The sequence below is a fragment of the Tauraco erythrolophus genome, chromosome 9 (assembly GCF_009769465.1).
Source record: "Tauraco erythrolophus isolate bTauEry1 chromosome 9, bTauEry1.pri, whole genome shotgun sequence".
Classification (NCBI taxonomy): Eukaryota; Metazoa; Chordata; class Aves; order Musophagiformes; family Musophagidae; genus Tauraco; species Tauraco erythrolophus.
The window spans coordinates 22,991,277-23,009,762 of record NC_141473.1 but is presented as its reverse complement, the minus strand read 5'-3'; the positions used below and the strand labels follow the sequence as shown (position 1 = coordinate 23,009,762).

General features: G+C 41.2%; 1 protein-coding gene across 1 annotated transcript in view; it reads right to left on the bottom strand.

Annotated features, from left to right (window-relative positions):
* TM9SF3 (transmembrane 9 superfamily member 3) overlaps positions 1-15,682 on the bottom strand; it is a 48,266-nt gene extending 32,584 nt beyond the window's left edge. The window contains exons 1-2 of the mRNA XM_086616323.1: positions 15,473-15,682; positions 6,896-7,091 (exon numbers count right to left, since the gene is read on the bottom strand). Coding sequence (XP_086472449.1) covers positions 6,896-7,091; positions 15,473-15,682 — 406 coding nt within the window. The remainder of the gene's footprint in view (positions 1-6,895; positions 7,092-15,472) is intronic.
* Between the last annotated feature and the right edge of the window lie 2,804 nt (positions 15,683-18,486).

The following is an 18,486-nucleotide window of genomic DNA, read 5'->3' as shown; positions in this document are numbered from 1 at the left end:
TAAATGAAGCAATACCCAGTGTCGGAGCACAGAAGCTTGATCTGGGGCAGTGCTATGGGAGCCAGGCTGGTTTTAGATGGCACTCTCCTGACCGGTTCAACCACAGCACTACAAGCAAAACTGAAGGACAACACAAGGATAGGAGGAAATGCTGCTACTGAAATAAAAATCACATTAACTACATTTAAGTGCCCTGTTTAGAGACCTTTCCCACTTCATCGCCTGAATACAGCAGCCTTTGTTTGCAGTTAATAACCAAGACGAATTTAGTATTAGACTGTAATCTAACACCAAGTTAGTCCATGGGCTTTCAGACCTCTGGAATTTGCCTTTTTTAAAACAAACAAACAAACAAACAAAAAAAACAACAAAAAACCCACAACACATCCCAAACCTAACTGAAATGAGCCATTCTGCATCTGATGCTCTAGGATGTAAACAGTGGCTTTTACTGCTGTTAAAAAAAAAAACACAAAAAAGCTTTGAAATATCATTTGACATGAAAGGACTGCACTGACAGCTGACCAGGCTGCAGATAGCAGCATGCCACCAAAAAAACATCTTCATCCATTTTTATGGATTTTACTCCCAGTATTCAGAATATCAAAAGACATTACAGAGATACTACAATCAACTGTGGATCAACTACGAGTTAGTCCAGTGCATGGGCACAAAACCCCAGAAGAATCTTTAGAAACAATCTAATTCAATTCTTGCAAAACATAGGCATGACTTCACATGTAGTACATGATTTCGCCCTCAGTCATGCTACACAGTACATTGCCTCTCACCTCCCCCTAAAACAACTGAATGAAGGCAAGAGGAATGAAAACAAGTGAGCTCTTCTCCAGCCACTGAGATTGCTGAAGCTATTGTTTAGTTACAGAACAGAATTAGATGGTTAAGCTTAAGTCCACTGCATTAAAATGATTACATGAAAGCAGCTTAGAACAGCATTCAGTGGCTGGGGAAGCTGAAGCCTACTTCATTATAGCTTTACGAGGTTTAAAGTTCAGTGTATGCTGGATAGATTAGATGCATATCCAAGAAGAGTGTGAATTTAGAGGTATGTCTTATCTACATCAGGGATGTCAAAGAGGTAACATCTGCTATATAGTACAGATTCAGTAACATCAGTAGCACATTAAGTAAATTTCAAAACAGGATGAAAGCAAGACCCAATAAAAAGCACGCGCATTTGTGCCAGATTTCAAATTTCGTATGAACAGTCAGGTCAACTGGGTTTTATTCAAATGGATTAACCATATAAAACCTCATTATGTCTGACCATCTCCCAGCACAACACTGAACATCATCCTGAATGGCAGTCATGTTTTCTAGAGGTGTTGCAGAAGTCTTACGCAAGGAGTTCTCACTTAGAAGTGCGGTCATTTAATAACATTTCTAAATAAGCGAAAAAATTCAAGTATGTTAAAAGATCCTTTTCCCCTTTAAATTCATCTTTTCTAATTGGTATTGTATGGCAATGTCAAAAATTTAATTTTCAAACTGAAGTCACTATGATCCCAATGTTCAATACATTTAATAATTCACTAAGCCTCAGGTGTAACGTAGAGGATGCCAATTCAAATGCTTGAATAAAGAACTTGACATATTGCATAAAAAGCATTATCACTCTAGATTTAGCTTGACAAGAGAATTAAGCCAACTGAAAACTTGAAGTCATTACTTTCTTCACAAAGATATTTATACAGATTTGAGACCTGTGATATAAGAACAACATTGTTGATATTTGTAACATAAGGGAAATCCAGCTTTGCTGTATGGTCGCAGGTATCCTTTCAGGACACATTTTTAAACACAAAAGGAAACGCTACCTCATGGATTCTTTTATACACTGTAGATTTGACCCACCAGTCACCATTACGAGTATTCAAGTGCAAACCTCCATTCTCAGCAGAATACATTTCTGCAGAGCAGTAATTTTCTTATTCTATTTCAAAAATACAGGCAAGGTCCACTGATTCAACTGACAGTTTTACTTACACAGTCTACTGTACTTCAGTTACTGACAGCTGCAGCCTAAATAATTGTTTGAGTATGATGAACAACATTCAGTTTCACACTTACCTGCTACTGCTGTCCAGTCAAACTATACTGAGAAGAGAGCTGGCTTTTATTGGAGAAGCTAATTTATTAGAACAATTCTAATTCCCTTTACTCACTCCAGAGGATAAAAAGATAAAAGTATTAAATCCAAATCTAATTTAATTCTGTAAACTCTTATGACACTCATTTAAAGAGGAAAAATTGTTAGTCTTGTCATAATCCCAAACAAACATGAGGAAAAACATGACTATCTGTTAACTCAGAACTTAGATCTGATTCACATATTCACAAAGAAAATCTGTACAAGTCTTTCAGACAGTCATGCCAACATTTTGAAGAGCAAGTCCCTATAGTTAGACATTTAAACGCATATTCAAGCATCTAAATGACTACTGAAAGGTACTTGAGCAGCTCTTAACTATTTCAGCTGTAGACGTTGGACACTCAACACTCCTTGAAGCCATATCTTTTTCTTAAGAACATATTGTCTGGGTTTCAGCTGGGATAGAGTTCATGTTCTTAGTAGCTAGAATAGTGCTATGTTTTCAGATTTAGTATGAGAACAATACTGATACTACACTGATGGTTTTAGTTGTTGCTAAGCCGTCAAGGACTTTCAGCTTCCCATGTTCTACCAGGGGCACAAGAAGATAGAAGGGATCACAGTCAGGACAGCTGGCCCAAACTGACCAAAGGGATATTCCGTAACATATGACGTGCTCAGTATATAAAGCTGGGGGAAGAAGAAGGAAAGAGGGGGTGCTCAGAAGTGCTGGCACTTGTCTTCCCAAGTAACCGTTATGCATGATGGAGCCCTGCTTTCCTGGAGATGGCTGAACATCTGCCTGACGATGAGAAGTAGGGAAGGAATTCCTTGTTTTGCTTTGTTTGCACGCGCAGCTTTTGCTTTACCTATTAAACTGTCTTTATCTCAACTCATGAGTTTTCCCACTTTTACTCTTTTGATTCTCTCCCCCATCCCGTTGGTGGGGAGTGAGAGAGGGGCTGCATGGTGCTCAGTTGCCGTCTGGGCTTATACTATGACACACATGAATCTACTGGTGCCAAAACATAAGCTTCTATTTGTTAAGAAAAAGGAATCAAACACAAATCACCAATCAATCTCTGTTTCAATTTCATTGCAGCAACATCTGGACCACTAGTGCAGAGGTGGGAGTATCATAGTCACAATAAGATAGAATTTATCCTCACAAAACCAATTTCAATTTCAATGATATAATCTAGTTACAATTTTTTTTTTTTTTAAGTGAACACCACTTCAGCCAAGAACAAGATCTACCATTAAAGCCACCAAAAACCTGAGTTACCATCAATTTCAACAACCAAACTGGAAAAGAATTATTTATAGAAATACTAAATTTTAAGGGCTAGTCTATGAAATTTAAATTTTCCTACATGCATTGGATATGAATTGTACTGCTTTTATGATGGCTTTTAATCCTGTAAAAAACGAATCTCAGATAGCAATCCTTTGCTCTGTTTTTTTACTTCAAAAACCTGTGTATCAAGGGGATTTGGATTTCAACAAATTTTACATAATTTTATATTAAATAAGTACTAATAACTACTGCTACAGTTAATTTATACTTGTTACTCTGAAATTTGGAAAAAAATGTATTTATATTGCAGGTTAAAGATAGTAAAACAGAGTTGACTAACTCCCGTTCAGATTTCACTTCACAAATCCATTGCTAGAAATACTGAAGTACCTCCTGATATAGAAGCTGCTGGATGCCAGCTAACAGCAAAGAGATTACTGTCTTCATCTTTTATCCAGAGGACACAGATTGTAAGGGGAAAATACTAGAAGTGCACATGGACAGCTTCCCAGATCATGTACACACACTTAGTCATCAACCAGCTACCATGTACCATCTGCTTTACAGAAAACGTCTGACCTGCTGCCACTTTTGTTAAATTCACTGCAGGTCCAATACAGATTATCAATTTATACAGAGCTCCAATGTGTTAATAATAATTTTTTAAAAAGCAACAAAGGACACGGATGAAGAGGAACACCCCACCTGCTGGGAAATGTACCAGCACATCAATCACTTATACTTAAAAGCCATAAACACCTGATTCTTTCTGAAGTATCTAGTCTTCTGTATTGATTCAAAGCTTGTTTTGAATGACATCACACCCACTCTGTCAGGAAGAATACATCCCAATACAGCAACTACATACCTGATATGCACTGGTAACGCAATTAGAGGTGCAAAAAGGCACCTGGAAAAGATAGTATGGGTGGAAGATCAGACCATAAACTCCGAAGAAATTGCACTCCATTTTTCACAATAAATAATACTTATAATAGAGAAAATCTAAAGCTTTCTGTGTGAAAACATCAGCACAAGCAGTTGTGAATCAGAATCTGAAACTCCTAATCTGAAAGCAAACTAAGACTGAAGAAAAACAAGCGTGCCTGTTGTGAAGAACTACAGAAGATAAAAGATAAACTAATATGGCAGGGACATAATCATATCCAAGGTACAAAACCCACAGCACTTTTCCACCTTTCTGAATTCGTGTTAGTCCGGGATGACTTTGGGTCCTTGTCGTTCTGAATCCCAAAAGGCTTCTCTTAACCAAATAGGAATGGTACCAATTTCTATGTATTGAGCAGTTGGAGGTTCAGTATTACCCAAGTTGTACTTATTTTTGTTTTAGAAAATCGATGTTAAGTATCTTTTTTTCTAAGTGTTTAATTAAAGAATAACAGAAACTCATTAATTTCTTCATTATTAGCGTATTTTACAGAAGTATTTGAGAGTGTATTCACAGAAGAATGGATTTGTTCAATGCTCTGCTTCTGCATGTTTCCCTCAGAAATGGCAGAAAATACTCTGGAAAGCTAAACTACATCTGGCTACAGACTATACGGTGGTCACAAGCGGAGACAAAAGATAAACTGAAAGTTTCATCCATCTCATCTGCTGCTTCAGGAAAAAGATGATGAACACTCTTCAAATCTAAGCCAGTCTACTGCATGGACCTTCTGGTACAACAGAGGCTCTAACTTTTTTTGACCCCCTAAAGAAGAAATTTTTTCACAGATTTCAGTGATTTCCTGATGTTAAGCCAGCCCATTTCCTTCCCTTGGTATCATCTCAACACTTCCATTATAAAAACAGATTATTAATAACTGCTTCCAGGTCAATAAGAAAAAGGCAGGTCAAGGACGGAACTGCTGAAAAGTGAGCTATAGAACAGCACAATCGGCTCAGTATTTTCAGTCACGAAATGAAAGACTTGATCTAGAAAAAATTTGATATGATAGGAGAACCTTCAGAAGGATAACCTTCAGAAAATAAATCTGGGAACAAGACACTTTGGAATAGTAAACTAACTCACAAACCTTCCAGTCTTTTCAACTTGGTGTTGCATCTAGACAGTAAACTTGTCACTGGAATAACACAATCTCTTCACAAAGATGGAACAATTAAAGGAAGTAAAAATTACATATATAACTGGTTGTAAAAATAAATATTTATCATCTTCTGACAACAGAAGTTTTACTTAACCTTCACAGACATGGTGAATTGCCACCAGTTGCCTTCTCTGTTCTTCTCATTTTGCATTTCTGAGCATAATCTATGAGGTTTGACAGGAAAACTATTTCTCCCATATTGAATAAAACTTTCAGCGAGCTACAAGTCTTGCAAACCTGTAATAGGACTGTTTCCCAGAGCTTGCGCAGAGGCACAGCTCGTTTCTTAAAAGGAAAGATTCAACTTCAAATTCCTTTAATGCAGAAATGCTATCCCCTATACAACTTAAAAATTTATGAAGAATTTATGGTTTTAACAAACTTTTAATCTTTTATTCCACTTATCCTACTTGCAACAAAACCATCATCAAGTCTGTTATTTTGCAGATGTCCAATTTTGGATAAAACTTTTGTAACTTACAGAAACTAAGTCTCATCTGATTGCAAATGCTCAGACAAGAGATACTTTGCTTAAGTTCTCCATCCAGTTAAGCACTGGTGATTCAATGAAGTGTAGTCCTCTAGCGGAAAAAAAAACCATATATACACAGAAACTCAAAATTGGATTAAATACATAAATGTTAAAATTCAATACAGGCAAAAAGAATCTGTTATTATCTGAAGCTCTGCAATTCTCAGTTACAGATATCTGAAAGGACTCTGCGTATCAAAAAGCACAGGGAACTTATGCAATAGAAGATCAACCCCTAACACAAAGAAATGTATTTGCAAGAGAAGTTATATGTCATCTTCAGAACAGTATGAAAAGAGAGAGAGCAGGAAGTAACAGAAAAAAAACACACCAGCTCCATCCTGACTGGCATATGATGAGTTAGAGACAACAATATAAAGGTATTTGTCAAGGGTATTTTAAACTAGATAGGAACCAGAAGAATACAATAATTAACTTTGTGTTAAGGTAGAACTTGGAGATGTTGAGCCCTTGCTACTCCCTTCCAACTGCAGAGTCTGCAAGTAATCAACATCACAGGAAAAAAATTACATCTTCAGAAGAATTTCAGAATTTTAATTCCAGTAAATATATTTTTAATAATTCATATGCAGAAATCCTTGATTTATTTTATAAAATATAATCAGTTTGCAAGCATCTTCCTTCAAGCACACATAGATGAAAACTTTCCAGTAAACTAAAAAGCCAGTGGTAGCATGCAATCTTGCAGCGTGTTTCAAGCCACAATATGAAATACACTCAGTTGCTAGCAGCAGCAAACTCAGTTCTTCCAGTTCAAAAAAATCAAGTTTTAAGGGTTCGTGATTTTTCTAAAGTGACTAAATGCACTTCCAATTGCTTACCTTTAAATTTGATGTCAAGACCACTAAATTCCAATTCAACTCCTTGAAGTGCTTCTCCTAGGGTTTCATGGTAATGGCTGATACTTTTTTTTGATCCCACACAGAAAGGAAGAGAGAAGTATTTGTATGTTTCTTGGCGATTGTGGTAGGGTCCTACTGTATTCATCCACAGAACAACTTCCTCTTTATCTTGGTACTGAAAGATAAAGTTATTGAGTTAGATGAGAAGCCCAGCTTAACAGAAATATTCAAGAAACTCTCATTCATATTAACTAGCAAGATTGTTCAATTATAGGCAACAGTTATATTTAAAGACAGTTGAGTATTTTTGCCTTTTGGGTGGCAGGGATTTTAGGACAAGATTTTCAGACTGCTTTCCTACAAAAAAAAAACAAACCCTTAGTTAATCATACAGTTTCTTAAAGCCTATCACCGAAATATCAGAAGAGGGGTATTCATAAAATTTAATAGAGAAGCAGAACATGCAGAGAGCAAAAGCGGAGAAAAGCAGTCTCAAAAATAAATAAGTTTTTACAAATTTCGTGGAAAGATGCATCGGTTAAAAGCAACACACTACTTATCTCCACTGACAGAAAGGAAATATACTAACGTCTTGTTAAACAAGATCTTAGCAAATAAATTAGGCAATCCGCCCACGGTGACAGGTATACTGTATTTTGCTAGAACGCAACTCCTTTTCCTTTTTGTAATGGTATAAATTACCATACAAAATTCCCGGAAGAGCACAACACCTCACAGGAATCACTAAAATTCAACTGTGGCATACCTACAGTAGCCAAGAGACAAAAAAGTTACACAGAAGGACTCTATTTTGATGCATTTCCAACATTCTCACAGTGAAAAAACAGAACAGCAAGGGCTCTGGTGGCTGCCATGAAATTTTTTCTGGGAATATCCACCCTTCACTTTCTCAGCTACTGTTAGCCAGGAAAACTTATACCTTGTCAAGGAGCCAGTAACTTTTTCTGCAAGCCATTAAAACTTTTCAACATCAAAAAAGTTCTTAAATCCATTCATGTATCAGTATTCAAATACTGCATGAAGTCAGGAGAATTAAGTGATTCGAAATCATTACTTGCACTGCATCTGAATGTATCTGGATGAGGCATCAGGTTTGCTGGTTACTACAAAGCCTCTCACCCAACACAACCTCTTCGCCCACTATAATTTCAACAGATTAGGAGAGACAGTCATTTAACTTTTAAGACAGGAAAAATCCTTCTTATAACTGTACACACCTGCAAATACAATCACCGTATAGATTCTGGGTTTTTTAAAGCACAAAAAATTAAAGTACTATTTTAAGACCAATACACAAAGAACACATTGGAGAAGAAAAGAAAGTCAAATGTTAATTAGCCATAACTACTTCATAGCACACAGCTGAAATACCAAATACACTTCTGCATCTCCCTTTTTAACAATTGAACAAAGGTTCTTCAACTTCATTTGTTCTAAATAACCAGTCATACCAACAGGTTAATTAAGAAATAATTAGCTACAGGTGGAATGCAATAAATTCTTCAGATGAGGTGTTCAAAAGTTAAACTCAAGGATTTAAACAAACATGCTTTAGGAAGCAATTTAATCCCTTTATACCAACATGTCATCTCACTTACAAGCCCCATCTTTTTTGTTTACAAAGATGCACAAGGGTCTTTCCAGCCTCTTATCTGAGTGATTTCCAACAAGAAGCTTTAAATATCTTACTAATTTCACTCTAAGCTACAGCAGAGATCAAACACTTATCAGTTTCACAAACCTGCCCGTTTGCAGAGCACACACTTCGGAACATTTCTGACAGCTAAAGAATGTCAATGAAGGAATAGCGAAAGAGTAAACAACACAGCAAGAGAAAGCAGACGTTCCTCCTCCCTGCCAGCAACCAGAAAGGTTATAACAGTACAGCACAGCTGTGCAAAGGAAGTTGGGAAAGAAGGAAGAAAGAGAGGAAAAAAAAAAAAATCACAGTTCCAGCCCCCTCAGCAGCAGAAGCAGACAGTGGAATCTGCACTATGATACCACCTCTAGCTCTTGCCAACAGAGCAAGGGACAAGCAGGTCCATATCCTTCTAGACTGTTATGCCTAGCACATCTTCTGTTTCTTCCTCTAACAGCTGCAGAATATATTTTCAGCCCTTTCTCAAAACGGTCTTAACTTGTCAAGAGCCCACTTTAGCATTACTCCTTCTAATGCAAGAGCTTACATGTGAACTGACCTATGTCTATGTTCAACCTTCAGTAATAGAATATGACAACATCTTTAAGTCTGTGATTTCATCTTTGACAGTGCCTGAATAAAGCAAGCACCGACAATTGCCTTAGTTTCTTGTTTCTGACCTGGTTTATACTGAATTGGGACCTATGCATTTTTGGAACTATATCAGGTCACCTTCAAGTGACAGAAAACAACTCTTAAGAACATATTGATCAAAATCTTACTACATTTTCTGATCTAACAATGTAACTACATTGTAATTACAACACCTAAAACAACAAATTTGGTCTTTGCCTGTCTCTTATCTGCATGATGTTTAGCCCTCCTTCAGGGCCTGTAAGTTTTTCCCATTATGACTCCAACATGCCATCAGTGTGCTCTGAAGAGAAAAGGGACTAAATCAAACATAAGCAAAGAATTAAGTCTACATTTATTGCTTCTTCCTTTCTCACAACCATCCCAGAACAGCACAAGAGAAAGCTGTTCAGGACTGCTACATAAATGAACACGGCACCTCAGCCATCCCAGGTTACACCTCACAATTGCCAAGTAGCAGTCACAGCAATTAGCAGTCCATCAGGTGCTCCCAGTGCCCTCTCAAAATTAAGAGGCATGCAGTAAGAAATCCAGCTTAAGCCACTTCAGCCTGAATTTAGGGGGGGTGGTGGCGTCTAGTAGAAACTCAAACAGATTTTCTTCTGCCTACATTTGTTGGGTTTTGCTCATTCTCAATTATAAAGACGAGCTTTCACGTTTAAATAAGTCTCCCTGTCATGACATATCTCATCCTTATAATCTTACTCTAGTGGTATGTTATTTGGTGGAAAAACTCAGTGCTATCAGAGTTCAAGTTTGTGGTGGCTTGGATTTTTAGTTTTGTGTTTTTCCATTACTGCCTTCACAATATCAAAGCATCTACAACTATAACAGTGTCAATACACAGGAAAACAATTCTTATTCAGGCAAGACAAAAAACTAGAGTATCTTGTAAAACTGTTCTGTCACCTCTATATGAGGACTTCTAGGTTCCAAGAAGGCTAACACAAAACACACCTCCCAGCAAAAACGTCACACTACAAGAGAGATAACATAAAAGAAGTTGCTAAAGAGTCTGAGTTCTTCTAAGGGAGCCACAGCACTCAGGTACACTATATCAGTATCAGTCACATTTCGGTCAGCACATTCACTGTCAGTCCTGCAGCAGTTTCAACTACTGTCGTGCTCTTTTATATCTTCTTTCAGCATTTATGCAGTCTCCAGCAAACTGTGGAGAAAGAATGTGGAACCATTGAAAACGGGAAGAAAATTTCAGCTCCATAGCACCACCTTTCATTCTCAGCAGACAGAACATATTGAAGAAACTTCTCACTTCATCAGGAACTGATCATCCTTAGACATACTGGACAAAATGACAAAACAGAAGAACCCTGAATTCTTGGTTTTATTCTTCTGATAAGCAACTGTTCAACTGTACCCTCTAAGCTCTGAAGGCAACAGAGCAGATCAAAATCCTATTGCCTTCTGTCAACCTTGTCAGGCAAGCCAGCAATAACTCATAGTCAAAACCAGCACAGAATAAGACAGGATGTGAAGAGTCCAAAGGTCTCTTTCAATATAAAACTCGCACAACCAACTGTTAAGGGTGAAAAGCTTCCTCATCTTCTGCTACCTAATCAGTAAGCAAAACACTTTGACTCATTGAGATTCCAACAGACCCCAGAATGTGCCAGATGCACCAAATTAGATGGTGGAAAGGCAGCTTTTCACATGCTAGACCAACATCAGTGTCCCATTAAGAATACAGTAACTGACAAGGCAAAAAAGGTCAACAAATAAGATGCTGCAATCTCTACGCTGGTACATCTTGGCAAGCTCTTCTGGTTTTGGTTCATAGGACGGGACAATATACTGCATATAGGTCAGAGATCCTAATTAAATTCACAGACACAAGCGTTTAACAACTTGGTAACGGTGCCAGAGTTCACCACTTTCAAATATCAGAGAAGACTACAAAACACAATTTTAATACCTTTTATTTACTTAATTTATGAAAAATGTAGTACTCATTCCGTAAGCATAGCAAGTTTGGCTTTGTATCCTTTTCTGCACTAAGCTTCATACCAGCTCAGTAATTTCCATAATTATATGGAGTATATAATGATCTATTTCAACTGTGCAAAACCACAGAGGCAGCCTGAACAAGTCTCAGCATCCACAAGAGTTACCTACCATATGCTGGTACAATCTGATTAATGGCAGGTAAACCTTCAGAAACTTTTTTCCATAATTGCCACCCAGGTGGTGGAGGACCAGTCTGCACCTCAAGTGCAACCACGTATAAGCAACAATCCTCATCACAGCTGGGAACATCTGTTCCAAAGCAGCACAATATGGTTACACTGCCTGTTCAGAGCAGTGGGCTATAGAGATCTTGTGCATGTGCAAGCTAAAAATCACATTAAACCCATCTATACCGGCAACAAGGCAACACTACAATTCTAATTCCCTGCAGAACATTAAACTGGCACGAAGCTTGCACAGTTTGACCTGGCCAAGCGTGGACTTCTTCCATGACAACTACTGAAAACATCATGTGTGTGTGCCACTTTGAGGCTTAATACAATTTCCATACATCTGTATGGTTTAAAAACTATTCAAGCATAACAATGCTGAGACTATCTTCAGCACAGTACATGCATCTTTCTTTCCTGTTACCCAATAGGGCACTTGTGATGTGGAAAGCAACTTACTGTTCTCTTCACACAACCGCAGAAATTAACATGGTAGTCCTAGAAATAAACTCTTCATTCTACAAAACAATTACGGCTAGATTAAGTGAGTATATAAAAGGCTGGATAAAAGGATATGAAACTGGCAGGTTGTTGACATTCTTTGTTAAACCATGAAAATGCTTCGCAAAAAACGATGGAGACACAGAGAGGATCACAACTACCAAATCTTATCTGATGATTCAGCAAAACAAATTGAAATCAACAGTTTCTTTAAGAAAGTACGCAACTTTACTCCTTTTCTCAAGTAGAAGTTTGGAATAAGGCTTTCCACAACGCAGTTCCTAGAACACCAGCACATCTTTCAGGGGAAAAAGGACCAACGCTGTTATTGGCAGAGCAAGGCTGCAGAAGCAGGACAGGGAATAAGAGATGCAGCAAGTAAGACTCAGCCAGCAAGTAACAGCCCAGGATTCTAGTCCCCAGTATCTTACAGATATTCTATCTATCAAGCACTGTGATAACACTCCATGTTTGCAGCTCACATCCATAGTCCATTATGTGGATTTCAGCCTTATGCTCTCTTTCAGATAAAGCAGGTTATTTCTAGCAACATCTCTTCATTTCTCTCTGAATTGTAGGCCTCACCAAAACGTGGCCAGAACTGTACTGGCAGCACAGTCTGAACTATGGTACAAGCAGTCCTTTTACTGTTAGCTTCCTAGATGCACAAGGTTGCTCAGGCACACCACGTCCTGCTTCTGCGACATTTATTTCACCTCTTCAAAAGGGAACCACAAGAACTTCGAAAAGGAATCAGGTTGCTCATCTGCACACAACTTCATATGCAAAGAGGTATTTTACATGCACTGAAATGTTTTCTACAGTGTTCCTCTAACTGACAATTTACAGATACTATACCAATTTCACAATTTTATGTATTAACTTCAAACAAGCTTTACAGGCTCAGGGCTTTAACATACTTCATCAGGCTAAAAGTCAAACAAAAATGCTTTTCTCAATCATTATAAATTAAATTAGGAATTTTGCTACGCAGTATAGGCTGGGTTTTGTTTATTTTTCAATGTTTGTGATATGTTCCCATGCTTACAGAGCACTGATAATTAAATTGAAGCAATGTTAAAATTAAAATGCTACCTACTCCCTAGACCATTTCTCTGCAACAAAAACCCCAGGACATTTCAGAATATTTTTCTGATTTGTCTATTTTATCATCAACTCCAACAAGTCTAGCAACACAAGATGTGAAAGGAAAGGCCAGGCTGGAGAGCCCACCAACCCTGCTTCTGCAGGATCAGCGTATATTGTGATAAGGCCACCAATATCTCACCTATACTATCACTTTCACAAGTAAAAGGCCAACAGTCAAAAATGGTGCCATTATCAGAATACAGGCAAAACCCACTTAAATCAGTACTTCTAAATATTCAGCATGCTCAATACAGTTAAGGCCCTGTACACTGGCAGTTGAAAGTTAACTGTGGTAAGATGTGTCAACACACCTTTACCCAGATACGATCAAGTGCTTGGGCACAAGAAGTTGCACACTAAAGCATTAATAAAGAAATGGCAGTACATAACGGTGCGTATTCCTACTAAGAGGACTCAAGTCCCAAAGTTAGTGAAAATTTACATTTTGAAGTTACCAAGTCCTAAATCAGTATACTACTACTTCCCCTCCACTTCCCCAAAAGTGAGCAGTCTCCAAAATGTAATAAAGCTTTAGGTTATAGAAAGATTAATCTTCCAACTGCAATCTTATTCAAAACTGAGACTCATTAAAATGTAGTATTTAGGGAACATTTCCTTCAGGTTCTTAATCTCAAAACCAGTGTACTACTACAAAACCCTGTTCATGTTTCATTCATGCTATGAATGCTTCCACTCCAATCTCCTGTACTATATTAAATTACCAAAATATCTAAGCAAGAAGACAGTCTTCCAAAAAAAGGTAACTGTCTTCCTACACCAACTATTCCTAACACATCACGTGATGTTACTGAACTGTACACCATGTGAATGAGGATACTATACCAAGAAACTGAGTTATAATCTCAAAGATTTGAGTAATTTAGATTAAAAAATGACAAGCCTTCAAAAGGAATTTGTGATTGCCATTGGTAATTGTTTAAGTAATCATTCAGAAGATCTAAAACCCATCAGAATTCATTTTTGAAAGGAGAGCTCAAAAAATAAATAAATTCAATAACAGTTTTATGAAATCCTTTTTTCCCCAGACTACCAATATTAAATGAATAATTAGGAAACCCTCAAGTCAAACAGCCTTTAAAATAAACACAGTGCTATGTCGAAAACCATGTCACCTCAGCAGAAACCTAGCCCTAAAACACAGGTTCAGCAACAAAACTGGGACCTAAGCTAGTTCAAAGAATATCTGCTCCTTGGAAGTACTCAATATTAGCTTAACTTTTCTGTCATTTACTGCAGCACTGATAAATCCCATTAGCTTTTAAAAAATAAAGACAATTCTAAACAGTTTCCAAGTCTTATAAATAGAATTAGACAACTAATTAACTATTGCTTATACAAAAACTATCAATACTATTTATCTGTTTTATTAAGAACTTTTATTAAGCTTACTATACCACACCTAGAGAAAACCATGTTAAGAAACTGAGCAAGCGTTCACCAGCCGGGCTGCTCAAGAGCACAAAAGTTCTGACAGACAAGACACTGTGTTTAACCACAGCCACGCTCTACCCACCCATGTAATTACTTCCTAGAGATTCTTTTTGGGTGATATTGCAAACCCCTTAGAAAAGCTATCCTCGTACGAACAGGTGAGTGCTCAAGTCAGCAGTACTCTATGCACCTGTTTTCCTTAAGGGTCCATGTCAGTGTTCCAAATCCGAGACCCCTCTCTCCTGCTCTGACTCCTCAGCCCAGACCCACGCCGTACCTCCCTCTCCCCGAGGCGGGCTGTCACACTGCAGCGTGTTCCCACCGGGCTGTCACCGACCAGGCAGCGCAGCACCGCGCTCGGACTTTTGTTCTGAAGCAAACGCAAACATCCTCCCGGAAGAAACGACTGCTCCCCCAGAGCACAAGCCAAACAGCAAGGCAGCCCTCTTTAAACAAAGCGCGCACACCCGCCGCGGCGTTTATCTGCTCCAGGAAAAGGCTGGACGCGCGGGAGCAGCTCAGCGCTACACGCCCGGCCGCGCCGCTGCCACGCTCACACCCAACGCAAGGATGTCCAAACCGGATCGGAAAACTCCGGCAGCCCTGCCCCGAGCGTCCCGCTCACACCGAATTACAGAGAGAGGGACCCGATCCCGAATAAACTCAGCCCGCGCCGCCAAAATAACCCGGGCAGCGCAGAAGACGGGAAGGAAGCCCCGCGGGGCGGGAGCCGCCCGCTTGCCGTCCGGGCCGCCGCCCGCCACGCCTGCTCGCCCCAAGGCCGCGGGCCGTCGCTCCCCGCTCCGCCTCACCCGCCGGGCCGCGCTCTCCGGGACGCTGCGGGCGCCACCGCCCCCCGGGCGGCAGCAGGGCCCGCGGACGGAGAGGCCGCGGCTGCGGCCCGAGAGCCGCGGCGCCCCCGGGGGAGGCCGGGACCCGCCTCACCGTGTGCTCGTGCTCGTCGGCGCGGGCGCGCAGCGGCAGGCACAGGAGAAGGAGGAGCAGCGCGGCGGCCGCGCAGAGCTGCAGCCCGGGCGCCGCCATCTCGGGCCTCAGCGTCCCCGCGCACGCAGCAGGCCCCGCCGCGGAGCCGGCCCGCGCCCCGCCGCCAACGCCGACCTGCGACGCCACTTCCGCTCCGCCCGGCCACGTCATCCGGCCGCACGCCGGAAGCGCGGCGGCTACGGCAGCCGCCGGGAGCCAAGCCGGGCGGCGGAGGGCTGCGCGGGGCCCGGCGCTTCCCCCGCCGCCGGAGGAGGGGGGAGAAGCTGGCCGAGTCTGCGGGGGCAACAGCGGGAAGGCAGCCGGGACCCGAAACGCTCGGGCACCGCGGGCGTTCAAGACACTGCGGCCTTCAGCACGAGCGTGTTGAAGCTCGGTGGCTTTTAATTGATGAGATTATTTTGTAAAGTCGTAACGCATCGGTCAATAAAGTAAAAGAAAATTATTTGAGAACAACGCGACACAGGGCTGTGTGCAAGCACGCTCAGACACAAGCGGTCCGGCTTTTTGCAGCACTCCTACAAGCAGGAGAAGTTCGATGATGAACGCACGCGTGCAAAGCGCCGCACGGGGCGGGCTCTGAGGCAGCCGAGCTGCGCCCGGACGTAACAAACGGTAAGCGTTCCGTCAGTACGGGCTAAGATAAAGCCTGCAAACGTGTCTGTGAAGTTGGAACTACCCCAAACTACCAGGTCAAAATAAAAAATCCCAAACCAAATAAAACCCCCAAGCCAAAAGCTCACGGTATTAAGTGTTCATTGATCAGACAATTTTTCAACTAAACAAATACAGAAACAATTCTTAGAGGGTATCAGGCACAATATTTTTTAAAAAATGGGGCTACATCATCTTCTCAGATATTGCACATGCCAACAAACTGACTGCAAGGGACAGCAGCTGAATGCAGGACCTCCTGCATGCTGTTAGAGGCCATCCATACTTTGCAGGAAGGATTCAAATACAGATTTCCCTGTTCACCACTGACTGCCACACCGATTGTACAAGGTTTTCCCCTTGTGTCTTACGCATTCAAATTACCTTCCCTGAAATATTTTGGCAAGCTACATTTATATGAACCCTTTTCCATGTAGTATGTTCAATCTCCTGCCTATATCTGTAGAATCAAGGTCCCTTTAGAGGCATGGGTTTGATGGATGGACCACTCAGTGGATAAGGAATTGGCTCAATGGCCGCACTCAGAGAGTAGTGGTCAACGGCTCAATGTCCAAGTGGAGACCGGTCACAAGTGGCATCCCTCAGGGGTCCGTGTTGGGCCCGGCCCTCTTCAACATCTTTGTCGGTGACGTGGACAGTGGCATGGAGTGCACCCTCAGCAAGTTCGCCGATGACACCAAGCTGTGTGGTGCCGTCGACATGCTGGAAGGGAGGGATGCCATCCAGAGGGACCTCGACAGGCTGGAGAGGTGGGCCCGTACCAACCTCATGAAGTTTAACCAGGCCAAGTGCAAGGTCCTACATCTGGGTCGTGGCAATCCCAGGCATAAATACAGACTGGGCAGAGAATGGATCGAGAGCAGCCCTGAGGAGAAGGACTTGGGAGTACTGGTGCACGAGAAGCTCAATATGAGCCAGCAATGTGCTCTTGCAGCCCAGAAGGCCAACCGCGTCCTGGGCTGCATCAAGAGGAGCGTGGCCAGGAGGTCGAGGGAGGTGATTCTCCCCCTCTACTCTGCCCTCGTGAGACCTCACTTGGAGTATTGCGTCCAGTTCTGGAGTCCTCAACATAAGAAGGACATGGACCAGTTGGAGAGAGTCCAGAGGAGGGCCACGAAGATAAGAGGGCTGGAGCACCTTTCCTATGAGGACAGGCTGAAAGAGTTGGGGCTGTTCAGCCTGGAGAAGAGGAGGCTCCGGGGTGACCTTATAGCAGTCTTCCAGTACCTCAAGGGGGCCTAAAAGAAAGATGGGGAGAGGCTGTTCAGGAGGGCCAGTTGTGATAGGACAAGGGGTAATAGTTTTAAAATAGAGGGAGGTAGATTCAGGTTGGATATTAAGAAAAAATTTTTTACCATGAGAGTTGTAGAACACTGGAACAGGTTGCCCAGAGAGGTGGTGGATGCTCCATCCCTGGAGACGTTCAAGGCCAGGTTGGATGAGGCCCTGAGCAACCTGATCTAGTTGGAGATATCCCTGTTCCTTGCAGGGGGGTTGGACTAGATGACCTTTGAAGGTCCCTTCCAGCCCTAACGATTCTATGATTCTGTAAATACTCATCAAAACCCAAAACCCATATATAACCTCTTTATATTTAAAAAAAAAAAAGAAAAACCTAGACAGCTTTGATAACACCATGTTTCCTTATAGCTGTTCCATCTCAGTCCAAAACAGAGTAGCTCACCCTTGGGAGACACAGAGAGGAGGCTTCAGCATCTTCAGTTTTTTCAGTATGTAAGTCTCAGTCAACAACAGGGCCAGCCAGAGCCATCTGCTGCAGCAGGTTTTGTGAGGCTCGCTGTACAAAGAGCAAACACTTTCCCTGGGCCAGCCAGCTGCCAACTGAGCTTGGTGGATTGGTTGATGCCCTGACAGGTAGCCAGGGCATTTACTTTTTACCAGCAATTTTATTATTTGTTCAGTCCTTGAGCTCTAATCTTGGATGGAAACACACTTCATTCCCACTCTCCCCATCCAAAGCATATTCTTGATTAACCAACAATCTGGTTGCATGTGATTTTCTTCTCCAGTCTCTTCTGAGCTTCAGTTTCAGTGCACTTCTCATCTTGGGTGGAGGCCATACAACTGGAGTCTACATATAAACCAACTCCATGCACTAAGCCATAAGAGGCTTAAAACAACTAAACGAAACCAAACCAATGTGGAACACACCTTTTGGTGGCTAAGAAGGTGAATCGCTCCTGGCCTGCAAGAGACATGAAAGTCATACCTGCATCCTGATTGTTTACCTGCATTTAACAGTGAAGCCATTTTAGTGCTGT